General features: G+C 40.7%; 1 protein-coding gene across 3 annotated transcripts in view; it reads left to right on the top strand.

Annotated features, from left to right (window-relative positions):
• Window positions 1-17,763, top strand: part of bmpr1ba (bone morphogenetic protein receptor, type IBa) — a 71,764-nt gene that overhangs the window by 32,929 nt on the left and 21,072 nt on the right. For 2 of the 3 annotated variants that reach the window (XM_068311710.1, XM_068311712.1), the window contains one exon: window positions 14,098-14,573. The exons of the other annotated variant lie outside the window; for it this stretch is intronic. In XM_068311710.1, coding sequence (XP_068167811.1) covers window positions 14,468-14,573 — 106 coding nt within the window. In that variant the 5' untranslated portion in view covers window positions 14,098-14,467. The remainder of the gene's footprint in view (window positions 1-14,097; window positions 14,574-17,763) is intronic. 3 annotated transcript variants of the gene reach the window in all.

Here is a 17,763-nt window from a genome sequence, read left to right as displayed (position 1 = left end):
CTTTTCTACCCCTTATTTCCCTATCTTTATCTTTTCTTTCTCTTTTAATCTTTTTTCTCCTATTCATACTTTCCTCTCTTCTGCTAACCCCTTACCCCCTCTCGCCAACTGTTTTTCTCCCTCGTTTTATGACTCCCCTTTTCTTTTCCCTGCTAATTGCAAACTCACTGTAGCATCACAGGAGTCCGGAGCTCATTAATAGCTGAAGATGAGACAGGTGGCGCCACAATGTTGTGATGCTTCTCGTTAGCTGTCAGTTTATTGTGTTCATGTTTTGGTTGTGTGTGCAGGTTTGTGTGTTTGTGTGTGAATTTTTCCCTGTGTGTGTGTATGTGTGCTTGTGTGTTTGTACTATTTTGTAGTATTCCTGTTGTGTGTGTGTGTTTGTGTGTGTGTGTGTGTGTGTGTGTATGTGTGTGTGTGTGTGTGTGTGTGTGTGTGTGTGTGTGTGTGTGTGTGTATACATGTGTATGGTGCCCCTGCTTGTTAGCGGTGCAGAGCCCCTTCTCACTGTAATCTCTTTGTTTATGCAGTGCGAAAAGGGCCTTGCGGGGCATGAACTCCCCACGCTCCTATCCCACTGTGCCACTCACCCTTAGCAGACCCTCATGCCCCCCGCCACCCTTCTGACACCCAGCTTTGCGTCCCAACTCAGTCGTCGCTCCTTATTTCCACTGGTCCCACCTTCCTGTCCAGCTTTATTAACATCAAATCTGTATGGGATCAGCCAAGATCTACCTAACATTACTGTAGGACATTGTGTTCTTGTACTAACAGCATTCATTCATTCATTCATCTTCCAACCCGCCGTTGTGTAAATTACTAGTTATCAGTGACTTATTACTGTGTAAGTTACTAGAATAAGAAATGATAAGCCTATCACTGATCAGATATGCAAATTTATTGTCAACATTAGGATGAGTTTGGTCACTTGCAATATCACCCTTAATGCGCCTTCATTCTCCTCTCACATACTAGATTAGATACGTCAGTATCAAAAGGTGTATTGATCAATGCCCACATACTTCCATGTATTTTGACAGCAATTTGAAAATAGCCACAGCAGTGAATGTTGTGATTGTGCAGCTAGTAAATCAAAAGCAGCTTATACAGTGGTAACAGTGAACTCAGTGGTGGTCCATGAGTGATCATGTGGAGTTTTTTTTTAGTTTTTTTTTTTACTTTTACATTTTCTTCCTCTTTCTTCTATCTGAACATATTTGTCATCCCGTGCTTGACTCAAGTCTGCACTGTCTCCAACTGTTTCCAGCAGTTATCCATTTTGTCTCGTTCATCCTTATCTGTCAGCTCTCAGTCCTTTGGTCCTTTTGCACAGACATACATCTTTAATGTAAATATATGCAAACATAGGTTTTTAGAAAACAGACACGTCCATGAACAGCCTAAAAGTGGGCATTTTTTCAGTACAGCGCAACTCTTTCTGTCACCACAAATTAATTTTGCTCACATGTAGCTGCTATAAAAGGTGAATTAAACAAATTTTGAGTTACTGGAAGTTGGTCCATCTTACTTGCACTGTAATTTGATTTAACTCACCATTGAGCTCACATTGTTAACTGCAGAGTGGTCAACACTCAAATGCCGACGTGTGAGAGCATTATTGGGCACAGTAACTATAATGTAATTACTGAATTTCGAGTTATGACATTACTGTAATACACCCAACACTGGCTTCCAGGATGCATTACAAGTCTTATTGTTGAGATCAATGCCAGAAGAAATATATTTTTAATTTAATAAAGCTGAGTCAATCTAATTGTAGATTCTAAAAAACCTGAAAACAAAAATTCATTTGGGTTATAATTTAAATGTTTGCAACTTTTTAAAAACAATATTTTTAGAGCCATTACTTATCTAGATAAATTATATCGGTCTTTGTCTTTTCTTTAGTTTTTTCTTCGTCTATTTTAATCACATCATATGTTTCTTCTCTTCCTTTCCTTCTGGTCCTCAAATAACCTCTGACAGACTTTTTCTTTTAAGTTACCAGTAAAACATTGTTTTAAATTTCTGGCTGTAACTATGTGATTTTGCTCACGTCTATTAGGATGAACATTTACAAAGCACTAGTGTGTCGCCCAACAGATGGTATTATCAGTTGGTCAAATGGTGTCCTCTTGGCTGGGACGGAGGATCTTGTATCGTGGGAAGTGATGTGTGAATAAGTTAGTGTGTTTGTTTTCCTGGATCGGACTGCATGTCTTTGTGTCTTTGTGTGTCCATGTGCTCATGCAGGTGTGGGGGTTACTGAAAGTTTGTAGGTCAGCCTCCTGGTCCTGGTGTCACCTTGCTATGTTAAGCCCTAAACAGCCACCACAACAGGGTGGCTCTTCTCTTCTCTTCTCTTCTCTTCTCTTCTCTTCTCTTCTCTCCTCTCCTCTCCTCTCCTCTCCTCTCCTCTCCTCTCCTCTCCTCTCCTGATTTGTATTCAATCCACTGCGGTAAAACTCATTAATAAGGACCTGTGTAACAATTTAATTTGTGTAAAGATTTAATCCACATCACAAAGTAAATTAAATCTTAAATAAACGACAGTCATCAGGAAAGAATTATCATCCAGTTGAAAGAGATAATATTTGGTAGACGTGTGTCTTAGAGAACAAGAGTTGGAGTAGGAACAGCACTGTATACATAACAGTTTTATAGGGCTAAGCTATTCTTGGCTATAGGAGCAGTTGTTATCGGCCATGGGAGCATTTGCAGCTCTTTATTAGGTGGTCCTCCACACTTATGGTGCACAAGTTGATTTAAAACGACAGAACTCATGGCTTGTAAATTAGTGTCCTTAAGGTACCACAGGAAAATACAATTCCTCAATCTGAAAGCTAATGTGTTAAGTCTGAATCACCATTAAGGGTCAACCCTGTTAGTGACGACTCAGTAAAAATACCACTGAGGTTATTTACCCTCATGACAAGAAGCGCCTCTTCTGTATAGCTGATTGAACTGTTGAGCCTTTGATGAAGTTCTTAAGTTCATTTTTCACTGCTGTCATTGTTTGGTGTTAATCTATATAGTATTTCATTTTATCCATATTCCAAATATTCAATATATGTACTGTACATGTTTTGACTGACATTACAAGGGGTGGAGAAAAGTGTCAGGTGTGATGTATGATAGAAGAGTTTCAGCTAAAATGAAAGGAAAGGTGTACAAAACTGTGGTGAGACCAGCGATGTTGTTTGGTCTAGAGACAGTGTCACTGAGGAAAAGACAGGAGACGGAGCTAGAGGTAGCAGAGATGAAGATGCTGAGGTTCTCTTTGGGAGTGACCAGGATGGATAGGATCAGGAATGAGTACGTCAGAGGGACAGCACATGTTAGAGGTTTTGGAGATAAAAGTCAGAGAAGCCAGACTGAGATGGTTTGGACATGTCCAGAGGAGAGATAGTGAATATACTGGTAGAAGGATGCTGAGTTTTGAATTGCCAGGCAGGAGGCCTAGAGGAAGACCAAAGAGGAGGTTTATGGATGTGGTGAAAGAGGACATGAAGGTAGTTGGTGTGAGAGAAGAGGATGCAGAAGACAGGGTTAGATGGAGGCAGTCGATTTGCTGTGACGACCCCTGAAAGGAAAAGCTGAAAGGAAAAGAAGAAGAGTTTTGATTGACATTAAATATTTGTGAACGGACTGTTTCTGCGAATCACTTCAAACACGATCCGGACACAAATGGCTTGGACTGACTTCACCAAAGCTTTTTTTTCCATTGATACTCCTTCATCCCATACACAATGTCTAATTCTTAACAGTCCAAACAACACTTCATAAAAGTAATAGCAAATTCTGGATTTATTATTTAGTCCAGTGAATATCTGTTTATGTAATATTTGTCTTTTTTATTTATATGTTGTGTCTTTCACAATATCAAACAAGTAGTCAATGTAAAAACACACAAAAAATAAAAGCAAAGATATGAAGAAAAATAGATTGAAGGCAATGTGACATACATACAATTTTTTCATTAAAAAACCCCCACTACGAATTAATGCAAAAACTTTAAACATCCAATCAGCAGTGTTCAATATATTTTGCATGACACAGAGACAGATAAACACCATTCCCAAAGTTACAGCCCCTATCAGCTGTCTCAGATATTTTGTGTGACAGATGGAAACACAGGTGGGGGGCAGTCTTTGTGAAGGGACATAAAAATGTTTGGTGGGTGGCTGGAGATCGTGATCCTCAGATATTTAGTAAGCTGTTGCATATTTATGATACAGAAAAGTAGGCAGGCCAAGATCCCACAGAGCAGGTGGAGCATTGCTGCTGTGTCAGCTCTCACTCAGGAGAGAGCTTCCACACGAATCGTGTGTCAGGAAATTTTTAACATTCCACCCTTTTGGTCATTCACTTCAGTGCAGTATAACTCTCTTTACAGGAGTTCAGACTGGTTTGGTTACCTCAAGACTTTTCATGCAAACTAATAGTTTTTTAACTCTTGAGTATTTCCCTTCATTCACCCACAGTTATTGAACCGACTGTGTTTGATGTAATGAGCCACTTAATAATTTATTTATGACACTCCAGATGCTGAAGGCAAATGTAGACCTTACATTTATGGTTTTATTTTGCCAATAATGTACATTAGCACAAAGTAACACTATACCAGCACCGCTGACATCTTATTGACAACACCTCATTCCCTAGATGGCTTGGGGGAAAACCCGATCATTCATTGTATATATACAATAAAACAGTTGAGAATATTTGGAATATTTATGATATCATGATTACAGAGGTTCTGTCTCAGTTCTCACTTTGGTTGTTCTACGCCCGAACCCCACTATCCCTGTCAATGGTTTTATGGTGGTTGTAAACTGATACAGTGAGTGGTTTCACAATGACAAAAACAAGCTGTAAAAGCCATTCCAAGTCTATCATTAGACCTTCATTAAGTTTAAATGGTTTGACACCTACCTTTGTGTCTCTCTGCGTGCATGTGCATGTGTGTGCGCCGTTATACTGGCCCACAATAGCTAACTGGTTTCTCTCTATCTGCAAAACCCATGTGTTCATAAAACTGCTTTACGGAGGTGATGTAATATAAATGTGGTTGTGTGTAAGAATGCATGTACACAGGAAAGTTTCTTTTTCTCGTGTTTGGTAAAGAGAAATTAGACATTTGTGCTTGATTAAATCACACTGCTTGGATATCAGCTGACCTGGTTTGTACCAATGACAGAAATTTGGGTCTTTGTTGTTGAAGCATCTTCACATAATATCCAATGTAGTACTATTTGTCCAGACATTTTTACACCTAAAATTCAACCTTATTTATCGTATCTCCAGAGTGGCACTACATGTTTGATGGTAGTGGACAATGGTAGTGGAGTTTTTTTTTCTTATGAATGAGGTTGTTATATCATTTATCATTTGACCTTCACTTCATTTTGATAAATGTCTTCATGGAAACATCTTCCTGCAGTGGTGGACGGATTTTCCTTAAAGGTGAAAGGACAATCAAGAACAAATGAGTATTGAGGTCAGAGGTGAGACTGAAAGACTCCTTTGTCATCACTTTATCCCCATGCCTCTGTCTACTCTGTCTGTTATCCCTTGCTCTCCTCTTATCTCATCGTTCTTGGATGAGTCTTGCTGCATCAGTTTTTGACAAGACTAGCTCAAAATGTCAGCAGAGTTTTGTTATAGGACCTTTATCATCATTCTTTTTTTTCTCAAGGTCATCCTTTACAGAGTCTACCAGTTTTTTTGATTAATAAATATTTTACTATTCTCCTACAAGCCCTTCTCGAAACATTTTTCCATCAATTGCATTTTTTGCCGGAGATAATTGAATTCTAGATTTGTATGGTTGCTATCTACTTATCAAAATTAAGCAAACACAATCACTTACTGCTAGTAGACTCTGAAAACAGAACTTGAAAGTCCCAATGGATGTTAATAGGAACAGGAACAAATCTCTCACGCATCTCCAATACTCCATCAATGTGTTGACTCCTTTCTTAGAATGAGATGCAGACCATTCAGGCAGAAATAATTTCTATGTAAATGCATCGATGAATAAGAGTGCATTGACCAGGCCAAAGCAGATTATGTTAAATTGCTTGTTAGCTTAAACTCATGCTGAAGACAATAGGCAGGAATTAACGGATGAACTGCTGTGTCTCAGAGGTGTTTCTCAATTAATCCCCTGTCTGTCAGTTCTTACATCAAATAAAATTATTTACTCTTCTAAAAGTCAACCAGGAAAAGGAAAAGTCTTCTTTAAATGCTCTGGCAGAGACAGACAGCCCAAATAGAAACAAAGCATTTTGTATCTCACATTGTTTTTTGGTCGATAAGTCCAAATAACCTGGTGGAATTTGTTATCAAAAGTATAATTGTGTAAATTTGGCTACTTGTTATTTGTTTCATTTTAATGTGTCCATGTTAACCTAATTTACTGCTTTAGTATTGCTCCTGTAAAACAGTGATTCAAATAAGTACCAACAAATAAACAAAGAAATTAATTAATTACTTGTCCAGTGTGTTCCCCATCTCCCATCCAGTGTCAGCTGGGATTTCCTCAACCCCTCTGAAAGCTTAAACATTCAAAGCATTTAAGAAAATTAGCAACGTGAATGAATGAATAAATAAATAAACATAAAAACTTTATGACTCATAAAGAAAGAAACAGATGAACAAATATCCAACCGTCAAGAATGTTTATCAATGCATCTTTGATGTGGAGCTGTTATACTGTATGTCAGAAAATAGCCGGTTTTAACTCCGTCCATTCTGTGTGTGCATGTAGACCCGGGACACACACACTAACGTCACCTCGGTTTTCGTCATAGGGAGATGACCCCCCCAGATAGAAAAAAGTTCGGTCACAGCGTCCACACGACAACACAGACCTGGCGTTTTCAAAAAACTTTGCTTTGACCAGTGTTTTTGTCCGGGATATCCGCGTTGTCGTGTGGACGAAAGGCATAACCGCAACAAAAAGACTTACTGCCTGATGCCTTACGCCATATTGTTCACGTGACTCCTCGTGGCAGATGCGCCGTGATTGGTTGGGTGTGAGACTTTTCAAGTGAGCTTATTCAAATAAGTAGGTGGGGATACACACTCCATTTCCTCTTCTCATACTAAAATTTTTGCATGTCAATAACTATATCTGTTCTTAAGGAAACTGTAAGGCTCCTGATGTACGCCTTGTACCAATTTTCATTAAACGGATTTTGATATTTATTTTTAACTGACTGATAAAATGGAAGAGGCCATGTTCTTGCAAATAAGCTCAGATAGATTTTTTTTTTGTCAGGTCTGCAGGAATATGTTTTAGTAGACAACACTGAAGAAGAAAAGATGAATAATACTTCTGCAAATCTTTAAATGCATCATTCTTATCCTTATTCCAGAGATCACATAGTAAATGTGTTTTTATATTGCTATGCCCTCTGTGATATTCAACCAAAGCAAACTCTCTTTAGAGTGTTGATGTTGAAAGCTGCTGACATGTGAAATGGTTGTGTTATGACAACCTGTCAGAAATTATGAGAGAATGAAATGCTGAAATAAATGCTTGTTGACCCACAGCACTCATGAAGGGAGCTTGGATATTAGCATATGAGCACTGAAGTCAGTCAGAAGCTAGAAAGACCATTTAGCATTTGTATTTTTTAACACTATCATAGTAACACACTATACACACATATATATATATATATATATATATATATATATATATATATATATATATATATATATATATATATATATATATATATATATATCCCGGTCGGGACAAACACTATCCAGTCAATGTACACAAAATGCAGAAAGGGGCATGGTCTGGGATGCAGGAGGGCGTGGTTTCGAACCCCAGACATGGCGCACACTATCCAGTGAGGTTCCTTAGGCAAGACCCTTAATTCTATACCAGCCTACCTCAAACATGAGTAAACACAATAATGACAGAGTCATACCGGCTCGGACGTCGCCCGGGTTAACGAGGTCCGCGTCAGATGCTAGGGAACCAGGGCAATCTGATGAGAAATGGGCTACAGGAACAAGACACACATGGACACAAGGGCAGAGAATACGGATTTGTTGGAATGCTACTACACAAGTAATCCCAGAGAGAGGGGATATATGGGGCGGATGTGGGACCAATGGATGCTTTGAAACCCACAATCAAGCTAGCCCAGTGTTCCAACATCCGTAACCGAAAACTGCTATCACAACTAGAGATCGATGGAATACAACAACAATACTACGGCAAGGGGGAGCCAGGACGTCAGGTCAGTGGGGGGATATCACCCCCCCCACAATCCGAGATTGGGTACCAAGCCCCAAGAGACATACACAGCCTCAATACAAGAGCTGCTGACCTGAGAAGGAAGATCGTGACCCAACTGGAAACCTGGAGCCTCCGAAAAATACCGAAGCTAAGTTGTCAAGTACCTTCAGAAGATCTGCTAGAAGATGTGAATGCCGCAATAAGAACCATCCCCACAGGGAACATAACTGAGACCAACAAGCTGATCCACAGTACAGCAATAGTAATCCTCGAGATGCTGGGATATAAGATCAACACACGGCATAACAAACAATACCCTCCATGGAAGAGACGGTTAGAGGCCAAGATAGAGGCGACATGGAGAGAAGTCAGCCAGCTAGCCGAGCTACAGAAGGGGAACATGGTAAATAAAGGGGTACCCAGGAAATACAGCAAGCTCTCCATGCCTGAAGCACTCGAAACTGCCAAACAGAGACTAACAGCTCTGGCTACCCGACTGAAGCGATACACCAAGGAGATTGAGGCCAGGAGAATAAACCAGACCTTCTCCACTCAACCAGCAAAGGTGTACTCTCAGTGGCAGGGAAATAGCATCCGTCCAAACCCATCAAGAGCTGAGGTGGAGAAATACTGGAAGGGCATATGGGAAAGAGAAGCATCACACAACATTGATGCCCAGTGGCTAGTGGACCTGAGGACTGACCACAGCTGCCTCCCAGAACAAGAACCAGTAACCATCTCAATGGCAGACATCCAAGAAAGAGTGTCAAAGATGAAGAGTTGGTCAGCACCGGGCCCGGATATGATCCATACATACTGGCTAAAGAAGCTGACAGCACTCCACGAGCGTCTAGCAGCACAGATGAACCAGCTGCTAAGGGATGAGACGCACCCAGAATGGTTGACTGAAGGCAGGACAGTCCTTATCATGAAAGACCCACAGAAGGGATCTACCCCATCCAACTACCGGCCAATAAGCTGTCTCAATACAACATGGAAGCTCCTGTCAGGCATCATGGCGGCTAAGATGAGTAGGCACATGGATCAATATATGAGCGGGGCACAGAAAGGAGTTGGTAATAACACCAGGGGAGCCAAGCACCAGCTACTGGTGGACAGAGCAGTACACAGAGACTGTAAGAATAGGCAGACCAACTTGTGCACCGCCTGGATTGACTACCAGAAAACCTATGACTCAATGCCACACTGGAATGTCTGGAACTGTACAAGATCAACAGGACACTAAGAGCCTTCATCAAGAACTCAATGGGGAAGTGGAAGACAACCCTGGAGACTAACTCCAAGCCAATTGCCCAAGTTAACATCAAGTGCAGCATATACCAAGGGGTTGCACTATCACCACTGCTGTTCTGCATAGGCCTGAACCCCCTCAGTCACATCATCACAAAGAGTGGCTACGGATACCGATTCCGAAGTGGGACAACAATCAGCCATCTCCTCTACATGGATGATATCAAGCTGTATGCCAGCAATGAGCGAGAAATTGACTCACTGATCCACACCACCAGGATCTACAGCGACGACATAGGGATGTCATTCGGATTAGACAAATGTGGCCGGATGGTATCAAGAAGAGGCAAGATGATCAGAACTGAAGGGGTTGACCTACAAGGGGGCAGGATAGAAGACATCAAGGACAGCTACAAATACCTTGGAATCCCACAGGCTAATGGCAATCATGAGGAGGCCGCCAGGAAGTCATCCACAGCCAAATACCTCCAGAGAGTAAGGCAAGTCCTGAGAAGTGAGCTGAATGGTAAGAACAAGGTCCGAGCCATCAGCATGTATGCACTGCCGGTCATCAGATACCCCGCTAGGATCATGAGCTGGCCAAAGGAGGAGATAGAAGCCACAGACATCAAGACGAGAAAGGTCCTCACCATGCATGGAGGGTTTCACCCCAAGTCCAGCATCCTGAGGCTGTACACTAAGCGGAAAGAGGGAGGCCGAGGACTAGTGAGTATCAGGGCCACTGTCCAGGATGAGACATCAAAAATCCAAGAGTACATCAGAAAGATGGCCCCAACAGATGAACTGCTCAGTGAATGTCTTAGAAACCTGAGGAGGAAAAGGAGGAGGAGACAACATGGAGGGACAAGCCCCTACACGGCATGTACCACCGTCAAATAGAGGAAGTGGTTGATAACAAGAAGACCATCAAAGACTGAATAAAGCTGGACTGACAGACAGCACAGAGGCACTGATCATGGCAGCACAAGAACAGGGCCTAAGTACAAGAGAATAGAGGCCAATATCTACCACAGTAGATCTGACCCAAGGTGCAGGCTATGTAAAGAAGCCCCAGAGACAGTCCAGCATGTGGTAGCAGGGTGTAAGTTGCTCGCCAGCTCAGCATACATGGAAAAGCACAACCAAGTAGCTGTGATAGTGTACAGGAACATCTGTACCCAGTATGGACTAGAAGTACCCAAATCCCAATGGGACATACCACCGAAGGTGGTTGAGAACGACAAGGCTAAGATCCTGTGGGACTTCCAGACTGACAAACAGCTGCCAGCTAACAAACCGGACATAGTGGTGGTGGACAAAGAGCAGAAGAGAGCAGTGGTGATAGATGTGGCGATTCCAGCTGACACCAACAGCAGGAAGAAGGAACACGAAAAGATTGAGAAGTATCAAGGGTTGAAAGAACAGCTGGAACAGATGTGGAAGATCAAGGTCAATGTGGTCCCCGTGGTAGTAGGAGCACCTGGAACAGAACAGCTAAGATACTGCGCAGAACCCCCAGACTCCCAGGTCTCTGGTAGAGGACCCGAGCTTGAGGATGACACACAGATATTACCCCACAAGGGTGAGACAGACATTTTATTTATACTGTGTGTATGTATGTATGTATGTATGTATGTATGTATGTATGTGTGTATGTATATATATATATATATATATATATATACACACATATATATACAGTATGTATATATATATATATATATATCCACCGTAGTGGGTCACAAGAGCTGGAGCCTATCCCAGCTGGCACAGGGCGTGAGGCGGGGGACACTCCGGACACGATGCTAGTGCACCGCGTCGTGCTTTGTGTAAGTATCACCACCCCCCACCCCCCCAGAACTTTTTTGACATTTTTCCACATTTCAGGCTTCAAACTTAAAGATGACAAACTGAAAATATTTTTCAAGAATCAACAACATGTGAGACACAATCGTGAAGTGGAACCAAATTTATTCAAAATTTTAGTTTGTGTTTAAAAATAAAAAACTGAAAAGTAGGATGTACAAAAATATTGGCCTCCTGTTCTCTCAGCTCAGCTAACCAACTCCAGAAGTTCCCTGATGACTTCTGAATGATCCAATGTTGACCTAAATGACTAACAATGACAAATGGAGTCATTTGGTCTCACATTTGCACATCCTACTTTTCAGTTTTCTATTTGTAAACACAATGTAAAATGTTGAATAATTTGGTTCCACTTCACGATTGTCTCACATGAAATGTTGCAGAATGTCAACAAGTTTTTGGGGGGCCAATACTTTCGCAAGACACTATATATATATATATATATATATATATATATATATATATATATATATATATATATATATATATAATACAAGGAAGACTGAATTTGTGTGGTTAGTTGTTGGTGTAAGTATATAGGTATATATACCGCAGAAATAAGGTCACCATGTTGTAGTACCAAACAACCAAACTGAATACTCAAAACTGATAATGAGAGCAATAAGAAGAAAAAGGCATAACCTTTTTTCATTAAATAATTGTCCCTTTCATCAGATAGTGAGTGAGTCACCTCTCATTTAACATTGATGACCAACACAAATGAGTGTGAGGAAGAAAAGAATGGGGTGACTACAACACAGACAAACAAGGAAACAAAAGCTTTTTGCCTTGCCTGTTGAAAATCAACATTTGTTCGGTGGGATGCCCTCTCATTTAGTGTTGTTTCTGGTCTGTAATGCTTTTTGCTAAAAGCAAGGTGCTCTCAAAACACACACACGCACACACCTACACACACACACACACGCACGCACACACGCACGCCCGCACGCACGCACGCACGCACACACACACACACACACACACACACTCAGACTGTAGTAAATGCCTCACAGGCAACAGGATAGCTCTGGAGAGGAAATGGTCTATTAGTGTCTCAAGCCATTTATTTATTAGTATAAAAGCTCCATGCAAGGGTGATGTAATCTCTAATGGCTTCTTTAACGTGCCTTTGCCATCTACCTGATTTGTTAACAGCACACTGGCAAAGAGGAGTTGCTCTGGAGTGCAAATGGTTTATTTTTTAAAGATTAGTTGTATTTCTCAAAAATACCATTATTTCATGCCTTAAATAATTTTTTTTTGTTTGCTTTTGCTTTTGTTTTTGCAGGTAATAACAGGACAATAACAATGTTTTTGACCGATATACTCAGAGCAAGCTGGAAAGACCAGTCTGGCAAACTTTTGATGCATTTTGACATTGTTATGCATTTTCTTCCTCCAGTTTCCAGACATAAAACCAGGGGAAGTCCTTGATAAAATGAACTCTCTTTTGTATCCAAACAAACAGTTGAAGTCCACTCTGTTTTAGGATACTTGAAATATCCACTTACACTGTTGGTGATTACATTCACCATGACTTTTTTAACCAATTTTCTCACTTCATAATGGTAGCTTTGACATATGCAGACTAAATACTCAATTTAGGATGTCCTGATGGGGTAACCAGTCATAGTCAACTGTGGTCATGTGAAGAAAGATGACTGACAGTCCTATGATGTTTGCCTTGATAACTTGATCATTGTTTTTATTAGTCAGTTTTATAAACTTCAAATTGAACTAAAGGATGCTGAAATTCCAGTTTGGTGGGTGTCGTTCAAGGTCTCTGTGATCTCCTGAAGCTTATTCTCAGCCAAAACTGCAGGATATTTATGGCAAAAATGAAATTTTGTTAGGGAAAAGGTAAACTTCGATATGTGATGTTGTTGTGACCTCACCATGGCCTGGAAACCTCTTATGTGGTCATTAATCTACACTGTAGTTTAATGAATCAGGGACTGTGGATCTTGGGCAAAATTAAACCAGTTGTGTAGTTCATTAACGCCACTGCAATGCCATATATTTATTATAAGCATTATCAACCGTCTTTAATTGAATCAGATGAACAACATTAATTGTTGAGGATCAGTGACACATTTCTTCCACAATGATCACACATGTACAGAACTAATCAACAGAATGACATACACAATGAGAATCAGATGATTTTTGGTGAGCCAGACCTCTGGGTGGGTGTAAAAAAGTCTCTAAAACAAAAGCTTTCGGTCACTGCGATCACATGTCAGTCCAGCAATAACTGTAACTATTCACTTTTCTAGTATTTCCCGCCTATATGTCTGAACTGAACTTGACATGCAACCATGAGGTAATAATTTTAGTCAAGGTTATCTTACTTTGTACCAAAAGTTTGACTGTTCTATTGGTTAAAAACTAAACAAAACATTGACTTAAGAGTAGATGTAGCCTTTAGCAACCTACTATCTCACTTTCAATTTGTTCAAAGGATTCCTGCAGAAAATGAAGGGAGGCAGTTTTGTGCAAGCTGAATCCCTCAAATCCTGCTGCTTGTTTTCAATGTCCTCCTCACCCTCCTCCTATTTTTTTGCAAAGCCTTGCTCCTGTCTGCACCCTGCCCCCGTTTTCTTTCCACCCTTGTACTCCCTCCCTATGAGTGGGTTAACCCTCCCTACCAGACAAGTGAAGTAACTCCCACCTCTTTTTTACCCCCCCCCCCCTTCCCTGTCTCTCTTTCTCAGTTGGGCTGCTGCTTCTGTATCGGTCCAAGTTGGAGGACAATACACTGCAACTGCTGCTGCCGGTGTGTTTTGTGTGGTTTGGACTTTCTCACGTCGTGGTCTCATATAGACACACACAGGAGCTTGCATGCTCTGGACTCCCCATCTCTCCCTCTCTCTCTCTCTCTCTCTCACATACAGGCAGACACACAAACGCGCGCGCGCACACACACACACACACACACACACACACACACACACACACACACACACACACACACACACACAATATACACACACTCAGAAGAGAGGAAGTGTGTGAGTGGTGAACCCTGTCGTGTGGAGTGCTCTATAGAGGGGAGAGGAGAGGAGTGGAGCAGCAGACTCTACCATGCCAGTGCAGGGAGGAAGGCTGAAGCACTGTCTCTCTCTCTGTCTCTGGAGCCGGAGTCCTCTGCTGCTGCTTGGGCTGTTCTCCGTTCATGCGCAAGCAAACGGTGAGTCACTGCAAACTTCTTTCGGCTCTGTTTCTGATCTCGGATGGTATTTTTACACTTTAATGGTGCATGTTTGCCACTTATTAAAGTTGCAGTGTGTCGTCTGTAAGCTCCATATGATGACACTCCAAATAGGTAGCACATGATGAGGACATGATGCTTGACATAAGATGTGCAAATGTTTTAAATTTTAATCTTCATGACAGAATAGTAAAAAAAAAAAAAATCTTGGAGAAGAGATGGTTTTTCACTTTATTTTTCTTCTGTTAAATTCTGAGATTGTTTTTGGTGTAGCTCTGTGATTGTCTTGTTGTTAAATCGATAAAAGTAACATTGAGGTAAATCATCATTTCGTAAGTACATTTATATTGCCTTGAAAGAAAAAGTTCATTTTATATAATCAATCAAAAACAGCCTCTTCAATATTTAATGTCAGCTTTTAGGGATGATTGAAAAGTTATTGATTGTATGATTACTCTCTCTTTACTCCAACTTCCAATTGCACATTTTCAGTCATCATGTCGTTGCCGTTTTCCGACGGACAGATATTTTGTCATGGAGAGACATTGCTACTGTTAGCCCCATCAGCTGCTTTGCCTGTGACCATGTTTGGTATGTGTAGTGTGATTGGCGAGGTGTTGGAAAGAGATTGTGTCAGATTTAATAGTCTGTTATGTTTGGTGCTGTGATGTGTGTCAATAGGGTTTAACTCCCTGCTTCTGTTGCTTCCCTAGCATATATAGAATTAGCCATGGCACATCGATTTGAAAATTATCCTTACAATAAACATTAAACACTGACAAATTTAATCAATGATGAATGTGAGATTTTACACTGGGTACAGAATACAGATTTGACCATTTTTTGTTTGTGCATTCCAATACTCTCTTTATTGTCGTTGTGTTCAGAGTCATTGGAGATTATTTTAGCTGGGATTCTTGACATTAAGCCAGAAAATGCCTCATACCTCATTTTCAGTGTATGTGCTGAGGTCGTCTTGCGACCTCTGGGTACAAGTTGTCCCCTCCTTCTCGTCCATCTTTCCTGTCATTGTCACCAGTTGTGTCAGCTTTCCTATTGAGTCCATGCTGTGTGACCCTCTTTTAATTACTCTCACAAAGGTTTATATTTGAAATCCCAGTCTTTTTTAATGCTGTCAATGTTTAAGCATTAACAGCATGACTTCACATCGACACAAACAGAAATTGCTTGTGACTTTATTCTCTAAGAAGCTACAGAACAGCTGTCAAAGATATAGACATATGTGAAATCTGACTTGAATTTTGACTGTTACCATTTTTCTCCCTTGTTTGTTACACTTCAGTGTGTCCTTTACACTATAATCATTTACACCGCCTCTAGAAGGTGCGAAACAGACTGGACAGATGAATCTACATCTGTTTGAAAATGTTGAGACAGCAGGACTTGACGATCAAACTGGTATTATATTTAAAATCACACACTTAACATTCTCTTTCATTTTATTCTGCGATGACTGTTGAGACACAGACCAGCTCTTCACAGGTGCAGAGTAGTTATGAACTCAGCAGATGTTGACACATACATCATTTCATTCACACACCAATGTAACTTATTCTGCCAGCTTGTTCACAGATGGGTACACACCTAAAGTATTAAAATATTAATTATCGGAGGGCAGATACCTTCAGCATCCATCCCTCATTACTTCTATAGCTGCACTTTCTGATAATTTGCAAATTTAGATTAATTTCAAACTATATCGTAATACAGTTCTGACATGTTCTCATGTCAAGAGCACTCTAAAATCCCAGATTCCCAACTGAGCTTTGGTTTATTTATTTTTTCTTCATAATTTCTCCTATTTCCATGTCAACTGAAAAAGATTGGCCTCAATAAAATGCCCAGCTTGTGAACACCTTTGAGTGTGTCTTTTTCTTTTGCTCCTTCCTAAATGCTCTTTGGTCATTGCAGTTAAACTGAGTCTGCACAAGCAGCTCCAAATAAAGTTAGAACTGTATTGAAATAGCATCTCTCTGGAGGCCTGTTAGCATCAGCCCCATTCATTGGTTGACTCATAGATGATTGATTGGGCCAGCAATAGCCTCATTCATTGGTTGACACACTGATGATTGATTGTCCCAGTAATACATTTAGCTGTGACTCCGGCAAATATTTGTTGTCTGAAAAATCATATTAAAGAAAGATGGAACAGATAGAGGGAAAAGATTATATTTATTGCACTCAGTGCCTCAATTTCATCAATCTAGCTATTATCAACCTATATTGGTCATATTTGTTCCTACTCAGCTCATGGTTGCTTTGCAGAGTGAATGGAAGTCTAGACTTAGTCAACTAGTGTTTCCTGGCTCTTTTGCCACAGGTGAGCTGGAGTCATTGCTAGCTTTAGACAGGCAGTAGACAGCTTACGTGTTATGTCTACTTGAAGGTCAGAGTTTTCCCGACAGCAAGGCTGTTCAGTTAAAAAGTAAAGGATGATGTGTTCATTATTCTTAAAAGACTTGTGAGAGAATAAGAAATCACACACTTTATTAATCATACACACACATGTACGCACACCCGCCTGCAAGCACAGATCTTCTGTGACCTTCCACCTACACCAGGCTGCAGCCTTCAATGTGAGTTCTGGGAAGTGAGGAGTGAGCGTGATAGCTTACATTTCATTGTCCTTGGTGGAATTAACCACTGCTGTATCAGTTTTCACAGACAAAGCTCTGCCAGTTGCTTTGTTTTTATCACTGCCTCTAATGAGACTCTGTTGCTGTCTGCAGAGTTTAAGGTTTTGGCTGAAATATAATGCAACACTTATCCAGTTTTAAGCATAATAATTCCTGCTTCATTTGATGCTGGGCTCTGCATGTACTGAGAATATGTTGTACTGATTTTAAACATTTCACAGGGATTTCTTCCAGTTTTCATAATGCTGGTGGCCTGTCTGTATGTTTTATCCATTTCCATGTGTATGTGTGTGTGTGTGAGTGCGTGTGTGTGAATGTCTGTTTGTGAGTGCGTGCGTGTGTGCGTGTGTGTGGGGGGGTGACAGTGTGTGTTTTAGTGAACACCTGCTTGATGATTTCATTTTCACTCAGATGATGTTTTCTTCTCACAAGGACAGAAAACTGCTCCCAATTCAAAAACGATAAATTGTCAACTCCTGTTGTTGAGTGCTCTCTGCTTGGTTTGAACAATA

This window comes from Antennarius striatus, chromosome 3 (genome assembly GCF_040054535.1).
Source record: "Antennarius striatus isolate MH-2024 chromosome 3, ASM4005453v1, whole genome shotgun sequence".
In the NCBI taxonomy this organism is placed as follows: domain Eukaryota; kingdom Metazoa; phylum Chordata; class Actinopteri; order Lophiiformes; family Antennariidae; genus Antennarius; species Antennarius striatus.
The sequence above is the reverse complement of the archived record's forward strand: the minus strand, read 5'-3'. Positions and strand labels throughout refer to the sequence as shown.